This window comes from Cinclus cinclus, chromosome 5, assembly GCF_963662255.1.
Source record: "Cinclus cinclus chromosome 5, bCinCin1.1, whole genome shotgun sequence".
NCBI classification, from domain to species: domain Eukaryota; kingdom Metazoa; phylum Chordata; class Aves; order Passeriformes; family Cinclidae; genus Cinclus; species Cinclus cinclus.
The window spans coordinates 8,900,242-8,912,889 of record NC_085050.1 but is presented as its reverse complement, the minus strand read 5'-3'; the positions used below and the strand labels follow the sequence as shown (position 1 = coordinate 8,912,889).

The window sequence follows — 12,648 nt, the reverse complement described above, 5'->3', positions numbered from 1 at the left end:
AAACACGGAACTCCATGTCGTACATGTTATGATGTACATGCATACACGTACACACAATAAATACTATTGCAAATAACAACCAAATGTAACCTGGGACTTATTTTTGTACTGGTTTAAGGTTCTTTCCTCCTACTTGCTTCTATCAGAATGGTAACGTGGACATAACTAAACCAATTCAAAATACGCTTTCTCTCAGTCCAGCTTACCATGCGCTATGAGAAATGCTACACGTGTTTCTCCCCAACAGTGATATTCCTGATTAACAAGTTCTGTGCCAATAAAAAACCATAGGGGCCCCACAATAGGGGCAGCTGTTGGGCAGCAGTTTATTCAGCGTCAAGCAGCTGGTTTTGCTCTCATTAATTCATCCTGAGAGTATAAACACTGGCTGGTGATGTGGATTTTGACGACCGAAGATTTTGGTGTCTTCGAGGTAGGTCTTTGCTAAGTTCATCTTCTACACTTGTGCAGGGACGTGCTGCTCTGCCCGGGTCCGGAGCCATCCTCTCGCCGCCGATGCTGACACAACACCAACAGAGGATTCCTGGGCGTTTCTTCTCCTGCTACTGCCCCCGGGGTCGGAGCCGCTCGGGCAGGCGGAGCGGAGATCCCGGGGGTCGCCGCCAGCGGGGAAAGTCCCGCTCCAAGCCGGGAATTCCCGCAGCGGCGCCGGCAGGACGCGGCGCTCCGGGGCTTTCGCAACGCGGGGCCGGGGCCGGGGCCGCCCGCCAGCCCCCCGAGAGAGCCTGGATCCGCCGGGACCCCTCCTCCCGCCCAGCGCCCGTCCTGCAGCCGCCTGCCCGCATTCCCCTCGCTCAGCCGGGGCTTCCCCCGTGCTCTCGGAGCCTCCGCTCCCTCGCCCCCAGGTTTCTCCCTCCGCCCCCGGTGCCGGTTCTCCCGCTCACCCCTGCCGGGGTTCCCCGGGCAGCGCTGCCCCCGGGCCCGCATCCCGCGCTGGCCGCGGGGGAAAGCGCTCCGTGCGCGGCCGGGGCTCTCCCCCGAGGGCGGAGCGCGGCGCGACCCGGCCCCAGCCGTAAGAAACGAGCGGCGGCACAGGCGGGTCCTGCGAGCCCTTAAAGGGAGCGGCCGCCTCCTCCCCCGGCAGGGAAGGCGGAAGAGCGAAGCCGCCGCGGTTCTGCTGCGCTCCGGGGTTTTATGCACCTGTCCGCGCTCCTGCTCACCCTGGAGAAGGAAGAGAAGGGAGCCGCCTCGGCCATGTGCTCGGTAAGCGAGGCAGGCAGCACAGACCCCTTGGTGACCCGCTTCAGGCAGGTGGAGGAGACGCTGGAGAAGCTGCACCGGGAAAACAGGAGCTTGAAGAATAAAGTGCCTCGGTACAACGCGCTCTGCACCTTGTACCACGAGTCCGCGCAGCAGCTGAAGCACCTCCAGCTGCAGCTGGCGGCCAAGGAGGCGACGATCCGGGAGCTGCGGGGCAGCCTGGCCCGGCAGCGGCAGCCCCCGGCGGCGGGCGGGGATGCGGCGGCGGGCGCGGAGCCGGCCCGCTCGCTGGTGGAGAGCCTGCTGGAGCAGCTGGGGCAGGCCCGCGAGCAGCTCAGGGACAGCGAGCGGCTCTCGGCGCGGAAAGTGGAGGCGCTGAGCCAGGTAAAGCCGCGGGTACCGGGGCGCAGGGTGCGGGAGTTCTGCCCCAGAGCGCTCGCTGGGTGCTGGGCACAGCTGGCAGCCCGGATCGGCGAGGGTTTGGTTTGAGCACCTTCGAGCGATGTCCTCTCCAACCCCGGCTGCCCAAAGCAACGCGCCCGTGTGTGTCCAAAGGGAGCGCCTCCCCTTGCGTTGAGTGCGAAGAGGCGAACCGTAAAAGCCTAAACCAAAAACTCAGCATGGCACTATAGATCTTCATGCGACTGTTTTCATAAGGAGAAAGAAAAACAGTAAAAAACTCCTTGCATTTATCAGACGCAACAATTTTGATCGCAAAGATAATCGGCTGATGCCAGGATTTTCTTCTGTTAACGTGTTTTGTTTAAAGTGCTCCTAAAAATGCATTTTTGTATTGACAGTGAGGTAAGCACGTTCACAGTTGAAGAAGTAACTGACAAGTCTGGATTGCGTGGAGACAGATAGTGATTTCCCTAATCTTTCTTGACAGAAAAAAAACCCATGAAAACTGCATCTCTCCCCATCTGGCACAAGTACTGTTTTGGTTATTGTCATTAAGACTTTCCCAGGTTCAGCCTGAAATTCTCAAAGATACTTAAACATTTATTTCTAGATGAAGCTGCATGAAGTAATTTCCAAACTGAGCAGCAGTACTTAAAACTGAAACAAGTGTTTTTGTCATAAGTAATGTCTTGACCTAATGCTTATACGAAACATTTTCCATATATGGCACTCACATAAAATATGTTGTAAAGAGTTCATGTTTGGAAATTTGTTATAAGAGATGATCTTACTGACACTTTGCAGACAGATGACAAGCCTATGGTATCTGAAAGTGTTTGAATGGCTGATGCTGTATATCTTTAAAGGGGAAGTTTAGTATTCAATGTGATGTGAAAGAATTCAAATGTCAGTAATAACAAGAAGTGCTGTTTATCTGTGTCAGATGCTAATATTTATTTATTGAAAAATTATTTATTTATTTAAGAAAAAAATGCTATGCCAAATCAGAATGCTGAAATAATCGGCACTAAATAATAACCAAATAAAAGATGCACTTTTGTGAAGCCAGAGGCCAGAGTGCTGGCAAAGAGTGATCCCAGTGATTTAGAGCTCTATTAGCACTCCTGAGAGCTAGAATGATATAGCTGGAATTGGAGCTGTCTCATGGTTTGCACTGGCATCCAGAGATCCTCAATTCTAGAGGAACAGTGCTGCAGAGGTTTCTGGTATCAGCATCTGCTACTTCTTGAAGGTGTGAAAAAAACAGCTTGTTTGTTTACCAAGTCAGGATGGGTGCTTTTCAGGTACATGGAACTACAGGTGGTTTATACCAGTCATTAAGCAAACCTCTTCCTTCTCAAACCACTTCCAGAGATGTTAATGCAGCTGTGATGATCCCACAGAGCTTCCAACAGGACAAGGAGATGCAGAAACAAAGTACACAGTTGTGTCCTAGGGGTGTGTCAGACCCCCTCATGTACCTGGGGGTCAGCTGTGGCCAACCTAGGGCCACTGCTGGATTTATTTTCTGCTTGTTTGTTCTTACCTTACCATTCCCATCCTTTCCTAGGTGAGAAAGTTGCTCTATGTGCTACCTCTGCTTTGTCCTTGTGACAGTGCCAGGCAGTGAACACACATCACTGGACTTGATGACTTTACAGTTCCTTTTTATCTTTTGAGGAAAAGCTCTATTCTCTGGTAGTTTAGTGTGCAGGACCTGTAAGTATTTTTCAGACTCCACAGTTATTAATCTTAAATTACTTTGTTTCTTGTTTTTGTTGCTGCTGTATAGTCATAAAATCTTCCTGAATTTTGCTGCTTGTTCCTCCATTCTACTGATTAGAAAGTGCTTGCCTGGCTGCCTGAGCAGGTCTTGACTGATCCAACAGTTCCAAGGTCTTGGGATCATACAGAAATGAAATTGATTTAGTCTACTTTTTAAGTACTTTGCAATGAGAACAGGAGCAATAAGGAGTTACTGCAATATTGCAGTCAGTCTTAGATATATTTTAACTTTTGAGTGTATTTTGCTTTTAAATAACTTCCCCTTGCCCCTCTGTTTAGGAAGTGCAGAAGCTGAATCAGCAGCTAGAGGAGAAAAACGGAGAGATACAGCAGATGATAAATCAGCCTTCATATGAAAAGGAGAGAGAAATCTTGCGACTGCAGAAGACTTTGGCAGAGAAGGAAAAGGCTCAGGCCACCAGTGATGTTTTGTGCCGTTCACTCACTGATGAAACTCACCAACTTCAACGCAAATTAGCATCCACAGCAGAAATGTGCCAACATCTGGCAAAATGTCTAGAAGAGAAGCAAAGAAAAGAGAAGGGGAGCGCAGATGACCAGTTACCTACAGAAAGATCTAATCAGGTATTCTTATAGCTACTGTGTGTGTCTTTAAAGTCTTATTAGCTTCTGAGATGTTAAATACAATGATAGCTGTAACTGGGGAATGGTGAGAAACGGCCCTTTAAGTAATTTCATGTAGGGTGTTAAGACTGCCATTGAAATGGTAAATAATTCTGCATATCTGAAATTTAGGATGGAAGCGGTTGTCTACCATTTCAACTCTGGCCATCTCATCATCAGAGGCTTTTTTTTGGAGAGGAGAAGATCTCTTGAGAGGTTTCTCCTCTCAAGAGGTTTTGTCCAACCTCAGCAATTCCATGATTACAGTTCTTCCCCTCAGTACACAGGAGACAGTACCTACCTTATAACCACCCCTGCTTCCGTGCAGCACTAGATGGTGCTGTGATTTTGAAGCTGATCTAGCCTGATTACTTGTTTAGGTATCAAAATCACAAAACAAGGTAGAGATATTTCAAAGGAGTATTTGTATTAAGGACTCTGTAACATGTGGTCTTCTTGGATCAGGATTTGAAGCTGCATAATAGGACAGTGTCAGAAATGCTACTGCAGGGCACAATGAAACACCTGGATTTTGGTGTACTTTGCCAATGGCTGTTGAGGCTTCAGTTAAAGTTCTCACCATGGGGTAAAGGTAGATCATTGTTCTGTTGTTCCAGAAGTCCTGATGGCTGAGAGTCATTGAATAATTCATTAAAATATCACAAGGAAATAACATTAGCAGTGCTGCCTCTAGTAACAGATCAGAGCATTGAGTAGGGTGCTGCAGACAGTTTGCATGAAAAAGAGTAATTCTGACTTTTGCTCTTACTGCTATACCATGGTAATGCTGTTTTTCACATGACCACTCATCTGTGCTGTTGTGATGAACTCTGTACATACCCACATCTGCTTTGTCAAACGTCTCAGAAGTGTTTCCAAAGAAAACTTACATTAAAGTTACTTGTAAGAAATAGGAGTTGAGTAGAAAGAAGAAATAAAGGACTTTTTAAGGGACTTGAAGCATTTGGCATTATCATATTTCATGTGTAATTGATAGACAGGAAACTTGATTGACTTTGATATATGCAATAAGAAGCTAACCTTGTACAGTGGGGACTTCCCTGTTGAAGAGGAGAAATTTCAGATGCCATTATAGCTGATTCTAGGGAATTTTGCACAAAAGTGTTCTATATTACTCACGTACACCGGGGTTTTTTTAAGCAGATGTCACAACTATAAAAAAGAGGTATCATTTTAGTCAATTATTTAGCAAGCAGGGTTTTTTCCCCCTCCGTAATTTCTTCCTAGTACTGGCCAAAATTGACAGTAATAACAAAGCAAGATGAAGGCATATCTGTGCCTTTGTCATGTATTCTCCCTCTCCAGACTAGTAGCTTTGCAAGGAGTTTGTGTAAACTCTTAAACTCTGTTGTCATGAGGTCTATTTAATAGCAGTACCAAGGTTGTAAAAACCTAGACGTGTGTCATTACACATCAATTAAAAAAAGATTATGTCCAGTAAACAGCACAGCCAAACAGCATCTGAGATTTTTATGTTAAAGTAACACCTAACTTTATCTGAAAATTGCAGCTTTTAGACAATGAAACTTCACTTCAAGCTCTTATTTGCAACCTGCAAGAGGAAAACAGGATGTTAAAACAAAAAGTAGCGCACGTGAGTACTTTCATTTTGTTACAGATAAATATTTGTAAAGTATTTTGTATTAGAGTAAATTTGGAATAGGTAAGGTCTGGTTAATCTAATTACATGGCAGTTTAAAGCAAGACAGTTTTTGTTAGTCCTTTCAATATGGCATGTATTTTTGTTCCCTTAGCTAAGAACAACTTATTACATAATTTTTAACATAACTGGGGTTTTATTGTTAAAAATACAGTGCAGAAGAAAATTTTCTTGTTCCTCCCATAGATCAGTATTCCACCCCAGCAGAACAGCACTAGGCCCAGGGTGAACACCAACCCCTCCCTCCCACATTATTTAATGCTGTCCCTTTGGACAGGGAGATGGGAAGGCTGCCCATGAAGAGTCTGCACAATCATCTCCTGCTCTCCTGTGCGCACCCTCAGGGCTCGAGTCATCATGCTACACTATCCCCTTGAGAATTTTGGTCCTGCACATGTAGACAGCCTATGAAAACCTGGAGTTTGTGTCTTCCTGTTCTTCATGCCTCTCCTGGATAAACTTTCAGGTGGAAGATTTAAATGCCAAGTGGCAGAAGTACGATGCGAGTCGGGATGAGTACGTGAAGCGACTCCACTTGCAGCTGAAGGAGATGAGGTCACAGCTGGAGCAGCACCACGGCACAACTCCAGCACAAAGGAATTCTGACCTGATGCACAAGGAGATATTCCGGTTAAACAAACTACTGGAAGAAAAAATGAATGAGTGCATAAAAGCCAAGAGAGAGCTAGAAGACATGAAGAAGACCAGTGAAGGAGATAATGAGCGCATACAAATGCTGGAGCAACAGGTCATTACGTTTCTTTTTCCTAGATATGTATTCTTTGTTTCTTCCCAGACCACTGAAGTCCAAGGGGGAAAAAGGGATTTATTTTTTGGACATTTGCCTGCCTGTGCACATTTGTGATACAGATAGTTAATGACACAGATTTAAAGGAAACTCAGTACTTAAAGAATCCCATGCAGTTCTGCTAACCTTAGTGCAGAATATGAAAGATCTGTGAAAGAAATATAAACACCTTTGAAATACAGATATGATAGAGAAGATAATACTGAGATTCTGGGAATAAGTAACAAAGGAATCATAGTGTCAGCTTTTCAACCTAACCTGCCAATGCTCTAATGTATAAAAAAATTAACATAATAATTCTATTTTAGGTCCTGGTTTATAAAGACGATTTCACATCTGAGAGATCAGACAGAGAACGAGCACAGAGTAAAATACAAGAACTTCAGGCAGAAATTGCATGTCTGCAACACCAGCTAGCAAGAAGACAGGTAAGAAAGCAGCATGCTCCTTTTGAAATTTAAGCCTGTCAACAGAATTTGGGATTAAAATATACTTTAAAATATATTTTTAAAATATCTTAGTATGTCTAAAACAGTTCCAGCTCAGTGCAGCTATCAAAAACTTAGATTGTTTCATAGTCAGTTCTGGTGGAGATGCTTCCCAGTTCAGAGGTAATACCAGTTTTCCAGTCCCTTTTTCTTCTACTTTTGGATCAACATAGGAAGGGTGAATTCTTGGAAGGCAGAGGACAGCCATGGCTCTTGGCATCTTTAAAGTAGTACAATGGCTGTATTCTGTGTTTTCTACAAACCTTCTTTACAAGAATATTATTAACACTACAATAACTGATTAATTTATTTACAAGTCCTCAGAGAAATATTTGAGTGGTGTTTCAGATAAAGGTGATAAAATACCACCTGTTAAAGAATGTATTTTTTTTTTTATTGCATCTTTTTCAAGAGCTCTTCTTTCTCTTTCTAGGACTCAAGAGACACAAGTAGTCATTTCAGGGCTCACGCTGGTAACCAAAATCATTTGTACGTTCAGACAAATGTCGAACATCTACGAGGCAGCAGCCCAGGACAGACAGGCACAAGAAGAACAAACTCACAGTCTGAACAAGCTTCTCCTCCTGGGGACAATGGACACTTGGGATCTGAAGGCAGGGCACAGGGTGAACTCAGATGCCCTCATTGCATGAGGTTTTTCAATGATGAACTCAGTGATGAATTCCTCAAGCATGTTACTGAATGTTGTCAGTGACCACAGGATGTGAGGGGTGTAAGTCAATCACTACTTTCATAGACATAAAACTTGCTCTATACATACCTCCTGCAGTCCTAAACCAGAGTAATTCAAATTGAGAGCTCTGGGAAATTAGGAGGATGAACAATATCTACCTCTTGCTTGATTTTACCTTCTCTTGGACTGTGCAAAAGGCTTCAAGAGAAAGCAAAGTGTTTTTCTGAAGAATTGTTTTTGACAGATACAAGGAAGGCAAGTGTAATGGAGATTCTGCTCCAAACTAAACTGAAACCCACAGTGGTAGTTTAGCTTCAGAGTGCAGTTTGACTTTATTTGGGTCTAATGCTCTACCACAGTCTGAGGCTTGTGAAAAAAAATGACTGAACTTGAAATTTCCCTCCTCCTCCTCCAAAAAATGTAGGCTGAAGAACAGGAAGGAATATTTGGCAGAAGACAGGAAAAATCTTACTGTGCTTTATGTGGATTAAAAGCGAAAGTATTTTCTTGACTCCTGATGCTGAACTGTCAGACATCTCTTCTGAAAATCCATCTGTTTAACTGAAATCAGAAATGAAGAAAACACAAAAGAGCTGGTTATTGACTAAAACTAGCCTGCCTTTTTTTGCACAGAAACAAGGTACAGGGATATTTATATTTCTGTGCCGTAAGTATCTATCCTACAGATTTGTAAATGTATATTTGTGTAATTATTGATTGTATTCCTATTTTATCTAAGGATTATTTTTATAATAAAAGTGTGCATTTGCTTTACTATATTAGTAAAGGGGTCAAAAAAATCTCTTTTGTTGTAAGTATTTAAATGTGAAATAGTAACCATACTAAGGGTTAATTAAATGTCATGGTTTCAGATATGAGTTATTTCATTACGTTAGTGATAACCAGCTTCTCAGACTATTTTCAAATACGTTGAAAAGAAAATAATATCTGAGTAGAAGAATGACATTTCAGAGGCACAGGAACACATTTAACCCCCTACCTTGCCACACACATGTGACAGTGTCAATGCTAACTTGCATTTCTTCTTATCCTGCCTGCATTGGAGACAGCTTCAACAAACAGCAGGGGACTGTTTTGAGAAGGAGTATCAGCAATTAAAGTGTACAAACATAAGAGTGCCACAGGTTTTTCCAGCCAGGTGAAGCTGAAATTGTTTTCTTACTGTGTCAGAGCAAGAGTTAAGGATGGGATAGAAGGTAAAGAAAACTTAGTTTATGTAACAACACTCAGATCTTCTGCTTTGCTTCATTCCCTGTTCCACCTCCAAGAGGAATGTGGATGTTTTCCTGGCTCTTTCCTTTTAGGGATCCTGTTGTAGCCCCAAAGGAAGATAATGGTTTATGCCACTGTTGGCTTGAGTGGGATATTACCAAAAGCAATGCCTGGCCAGTGCATGCAGCAATGGTTACTGTTAATCTAATCTACAACAACTGCAATCCTGTGATTCACTACTAGCTTGTTCATCCCAACACAGCATGCACAAAGTTTTTTTTCTTGGTTTTTTTTTTTGAGTGACCATTTTTTACATTGCCTTTTAAGGTCTTAGAGATCAGATTCAGCCCAGAAACTATAAGCTGAGAAACACGATTAAACTTCCCGTGACATAAACTAATCTTACTTTTTTGACAGTTCTCATTAGACAAGCCTGGTTACAGCTGCAGTATACATCAATATGATAATGCCAGTGATTGATACAGCAAAACAGGGACTTGATTTTTGTACTGATTTGCACTAGAAGACACTTACGAAAACAAACATAGCAGTAAACTAAGTTAGGTCTTGGCAGTACCTTTTTTAATTCCATTGAGATTATGACTGCTTTAATATGTATCAGAAGCTGAAGTAGGCTATAGGTTTCCATTTATGTTAATCCCTGTGGGTATAGTTGTATAGAATGACCTATAATAGGAAATAATTTCTAATAAGAAATAGATGCAGGAATTAGATAGGAGAATATGCAGTACACACACACACACAAAATTAATAGTGCCTATTCTTGTGGATTTAAATTCTGTGAATTAATCCCTAGACAAAGCAGAGGTTAGTTTCACACTAATCCTGGGAAAGGAGAGCACTTCAGTGCTGGGAAACTGGACATACCTCCAGCACTGGACCAACAAACAAAAACAGGTGAAGTTACAGATTAAGCACAGACTAGAGCTACCACATAAAGCATTAAGTGCAATAAATGAGGACTGGCAGATGACTCCTTGTAGCAGAAATCTAGGACAGAGCTGCTGGTTTTCTGTACAAAAATGCCTCTCTTCAGAACTGTTTGACTTCACCTCTACTGAGGCTTTTGGGCTTTTTCCCCCATCTGGTAAAAAGCATGACTGTTTCTTGTTCTGGCTTAACCAAGAAATGTTACACTATGAAGAACTACCACTGTCTTACATGCAAATGTTTGTTTCAGATGATGGGCCATAAACTAAGAAAAGCTGTCTGTTATGCAGCGCTTTGACTTTTACACTTAATTCACTCGTAGGTCTCTTGATAAAACACTACAAAATCTTTACCTGCCCCCTCCTCACCAGGCAAAGCATACACACCAAGGCATCCCCAGCAACTGCCACCACCCCCTATCTTCACAAGTCACACTTCAGAATGCATAAAACCTGTCAGCTCCACTATCCCAACACTGAAGTGAAAGTGGCTGTGAGTTTCCAGCATTTTTGAACCCTTTAAATTAAGAAAAGCTCCTTCTGGCCTCACATTGGTGCTCTCTTCTTGTTGGATGGTTGTCCAAACAGAGCGTCTTGCTTGGCTGAACAAGCAACCCAGCTCCTTTCCTAAAAGAAAGCAATAAAGGAACAGTGAGTAAGAAAGTATCTATCTGCAGTGGAAGGAACCTCAGTAGCACAAAGTCTGTGAACTTTCATTATCCATCTGTACTACATTTGTTCATTGAAACACACATCATCTGTAAAACTGCAGAAAGACATCCTCACACAAGAGACTCTTGAAATCATACAGAAAAACTGTGACTTTATGGATGGGGCTCAGTTCCTTATTTGCTGTATTGGTGACAAAATGCATCCAAGAGAAATGAACCCTACTTTCAGGCAAAGTTAATTCCTGTTCAGGCTTCTGTAGATCTCTCATTTTGGTGAGTACTGCCTGTACTAGAGTGGCTTGCCAATACCAGACAGAAGGCAGAGACACTGCAGTTCCACAGAGGCTGAGAACAGGCAGGATAACTGCCTCTTCTGGGACTTGTAGGAATGTGTCCTAACATATTAAAAGCTGCCAAGATGGATTTGTCCAGTCACCTTCAGATTAGTCCCTTCTCCTAAAATTTCTTTTTCACCAAATGACTGTTCCTCAGTTTTGTTCTCCAAACCATCCTGAGTCCAGACCCAAAGCAACTCAGCTCCTGAGGATCTGTCTCACCTCACCAGAAATGAGATTTTCAGACTGCATAATCTCAAACTGCTGGCAAGCTTGTTCTCATTTCTCCTGGACATAATTATAACGCATTTTGCTTGGGATTTTAAAGTAAAGGCTGTTTACTAAAAATCATGCTGGTTGCCATGCAGAAATGGGCCCTTGGCACACAATCACAGCAGCAGCTGTAGGCAACACTGACTCCCTGCATCTTAGAAAATATAAATGCAAGAAGTCTCAGAAGTTGGTCCCTACCCCAAAAGCCCCAAGGGAGAAAAGATCAAAAATAATGCTCTTTCCTGTAGCATGGGCAGTACAGAGCCTAAAAGGTTTCTCAAATAATGTGCAACATCAATGTCTGCTTCAGGCTTCAATGATTTAGGATGTCACATCCTTTAAATAAACCTTAAATGATGCCTCAAGATAAGGTGCTCACTAATAAAAAAACAGCTACAAGAATAAAATTTGTTAAAGAGGCAGATACCTATGCTCTATGGTTTTTTTTTAACTTCCATTTCCTGTGGCTTTACTGCATGTGTATATATAGAAAGCAAGGGAAATTCCAAACAAGATGCCGTACCATTATACTCAGAACAGCAGTGCTTCTCATTCTAAAAAAGGGAAGTCTCAAATGCTTTTTCTTCAAAATCTATGTGAATTCAAAGTATGTTGTAGTAATATTTCTGAGTACCACGCTCCAGTAGCTATCAGCTGGGACACAGAGGGTGTTTCAGCTAAAAACCTAAAGCATAAGAAGTGCTTATGAAGTACTAGGTCAGGCCAGCAGGACCTCAGCAGAGCAATGGGAGATAAGTTAAGCACTCCTGCCTTCTTACCTGATGCCTCAAATTCTTCTCTGAGGGCAGAGCACAGCCCAGCATCCTCATTGAGGTATTGATTCCTGGGGGTCAAGGCTCCAGCAAGGTCAGCTGGGGATTTACAGGGTGCTGCAGGAACAGCTTACACAGGAGCTCCTGGAAGCACCAGCCATCCCAAGTGACACATCACTTTGTGTCTCCACTCCCACTGCTGCTCAGTGCATTATTCCCCTTTCTTGTTCATCCACCTTTTACCCCTCCTTTAACACTTGCTGGTGAGAAGTTGCTGGTGCAGAGCACTTCACAATATGTGAAGGGTGTACGGTGTCAACAGGGGCCAACATCCTCCCTGAAGAGCTTGAGGTATTTCCATGGCACAAGGGGCTCTGGTACACTGAATCAGATGGGGGGGGCTAAGAGACAGCTGATTTCAAATGGGTGTTTTTTGTACCTTCTAGAAGTGTGTACTTAACCATTCATTGCCTCACCACCCTTCCCCAAACCAACCCTTCAGCACATCTGGAGACCTGGCTGATGACTGGGCTGAGCAGGGCAGCTGGCTGCTCGTGCTGACCCCCACCTCCTCAGGGTCACAGGAACTCACCTGGCCTGATGCTTTGACCCTCTTATTTCTGAAGGAGTGGGAGGGAAGAAAGAACAGCGGGACCCTCCTTCCCCATTCTGCACTCATCAAATCTCTTTGTGAAATCTGTCTTCATATA

At 43.4% G+C, this 12,648-nt stretch overlaps 1 protein-coding gene across 2 annotated transcripts; it reads left to right on the top strand.

The window, feature by feature from the left end:
* Positions 1-1,155: 1,155 nt before the first annotated feature.
* On the top strand, positions 1,156-7,763 carry TNIP2 (TNFAIP3 interacting protein 2). Of its 2 annotated transcripts, none has more exons than XM_062493333.1 (6): positions 1,156-1,605; positions 3,688-3,993; positions 5,564-5,647; positions 6,180-6,461; positions 6,830-6,949; positions 7,443-7,763. In XM_062493333.1, the coding sequence occupies exons 1-6, from the start codon at positions 1,156-1,158 to the stop codon at positions 7,722-7,724; spliced, it is 1,524 nt and encodes a 507-aa protein (XP_062349317.1). In that variant the 3' UTR covers positions 7,725-7,763. The 2 variants fall into 2 exon arrangements, with proteins under 2 accessions (XP_062349317.1, XP_062349318.1); XM_062493334.1 differs by having other exon boundaries at positions 1,210-1,605; positions 6,830-6,964.
* Positions 7,764-12,648: the final 4,885 nt, after the last annotated feature.

Coding starts and splice junctions, on each gene's coding strand:
- TNIP2 (XM_062493333.1), top strand. CDS start 1,156: ATGCACCTGTCCGCGCTCCTGCTCACCCTGGAGAAGGAAGAGAAGGGA. Junction 5,648..6,179: donor TAAAACAAAAAGTAGCGCAC/GTGAGTACTTTC, acceptor ATAAACTTTCAG/GTGGAAGATTTAAATGCCAA. Junction 6,950..7,442: donor ACCAGCTAGCAAGAAGACAG/GTAAGAAAGCAG, acceptor TTCTCTTTCTAG/GACTCAAGAGACACAAGTAG.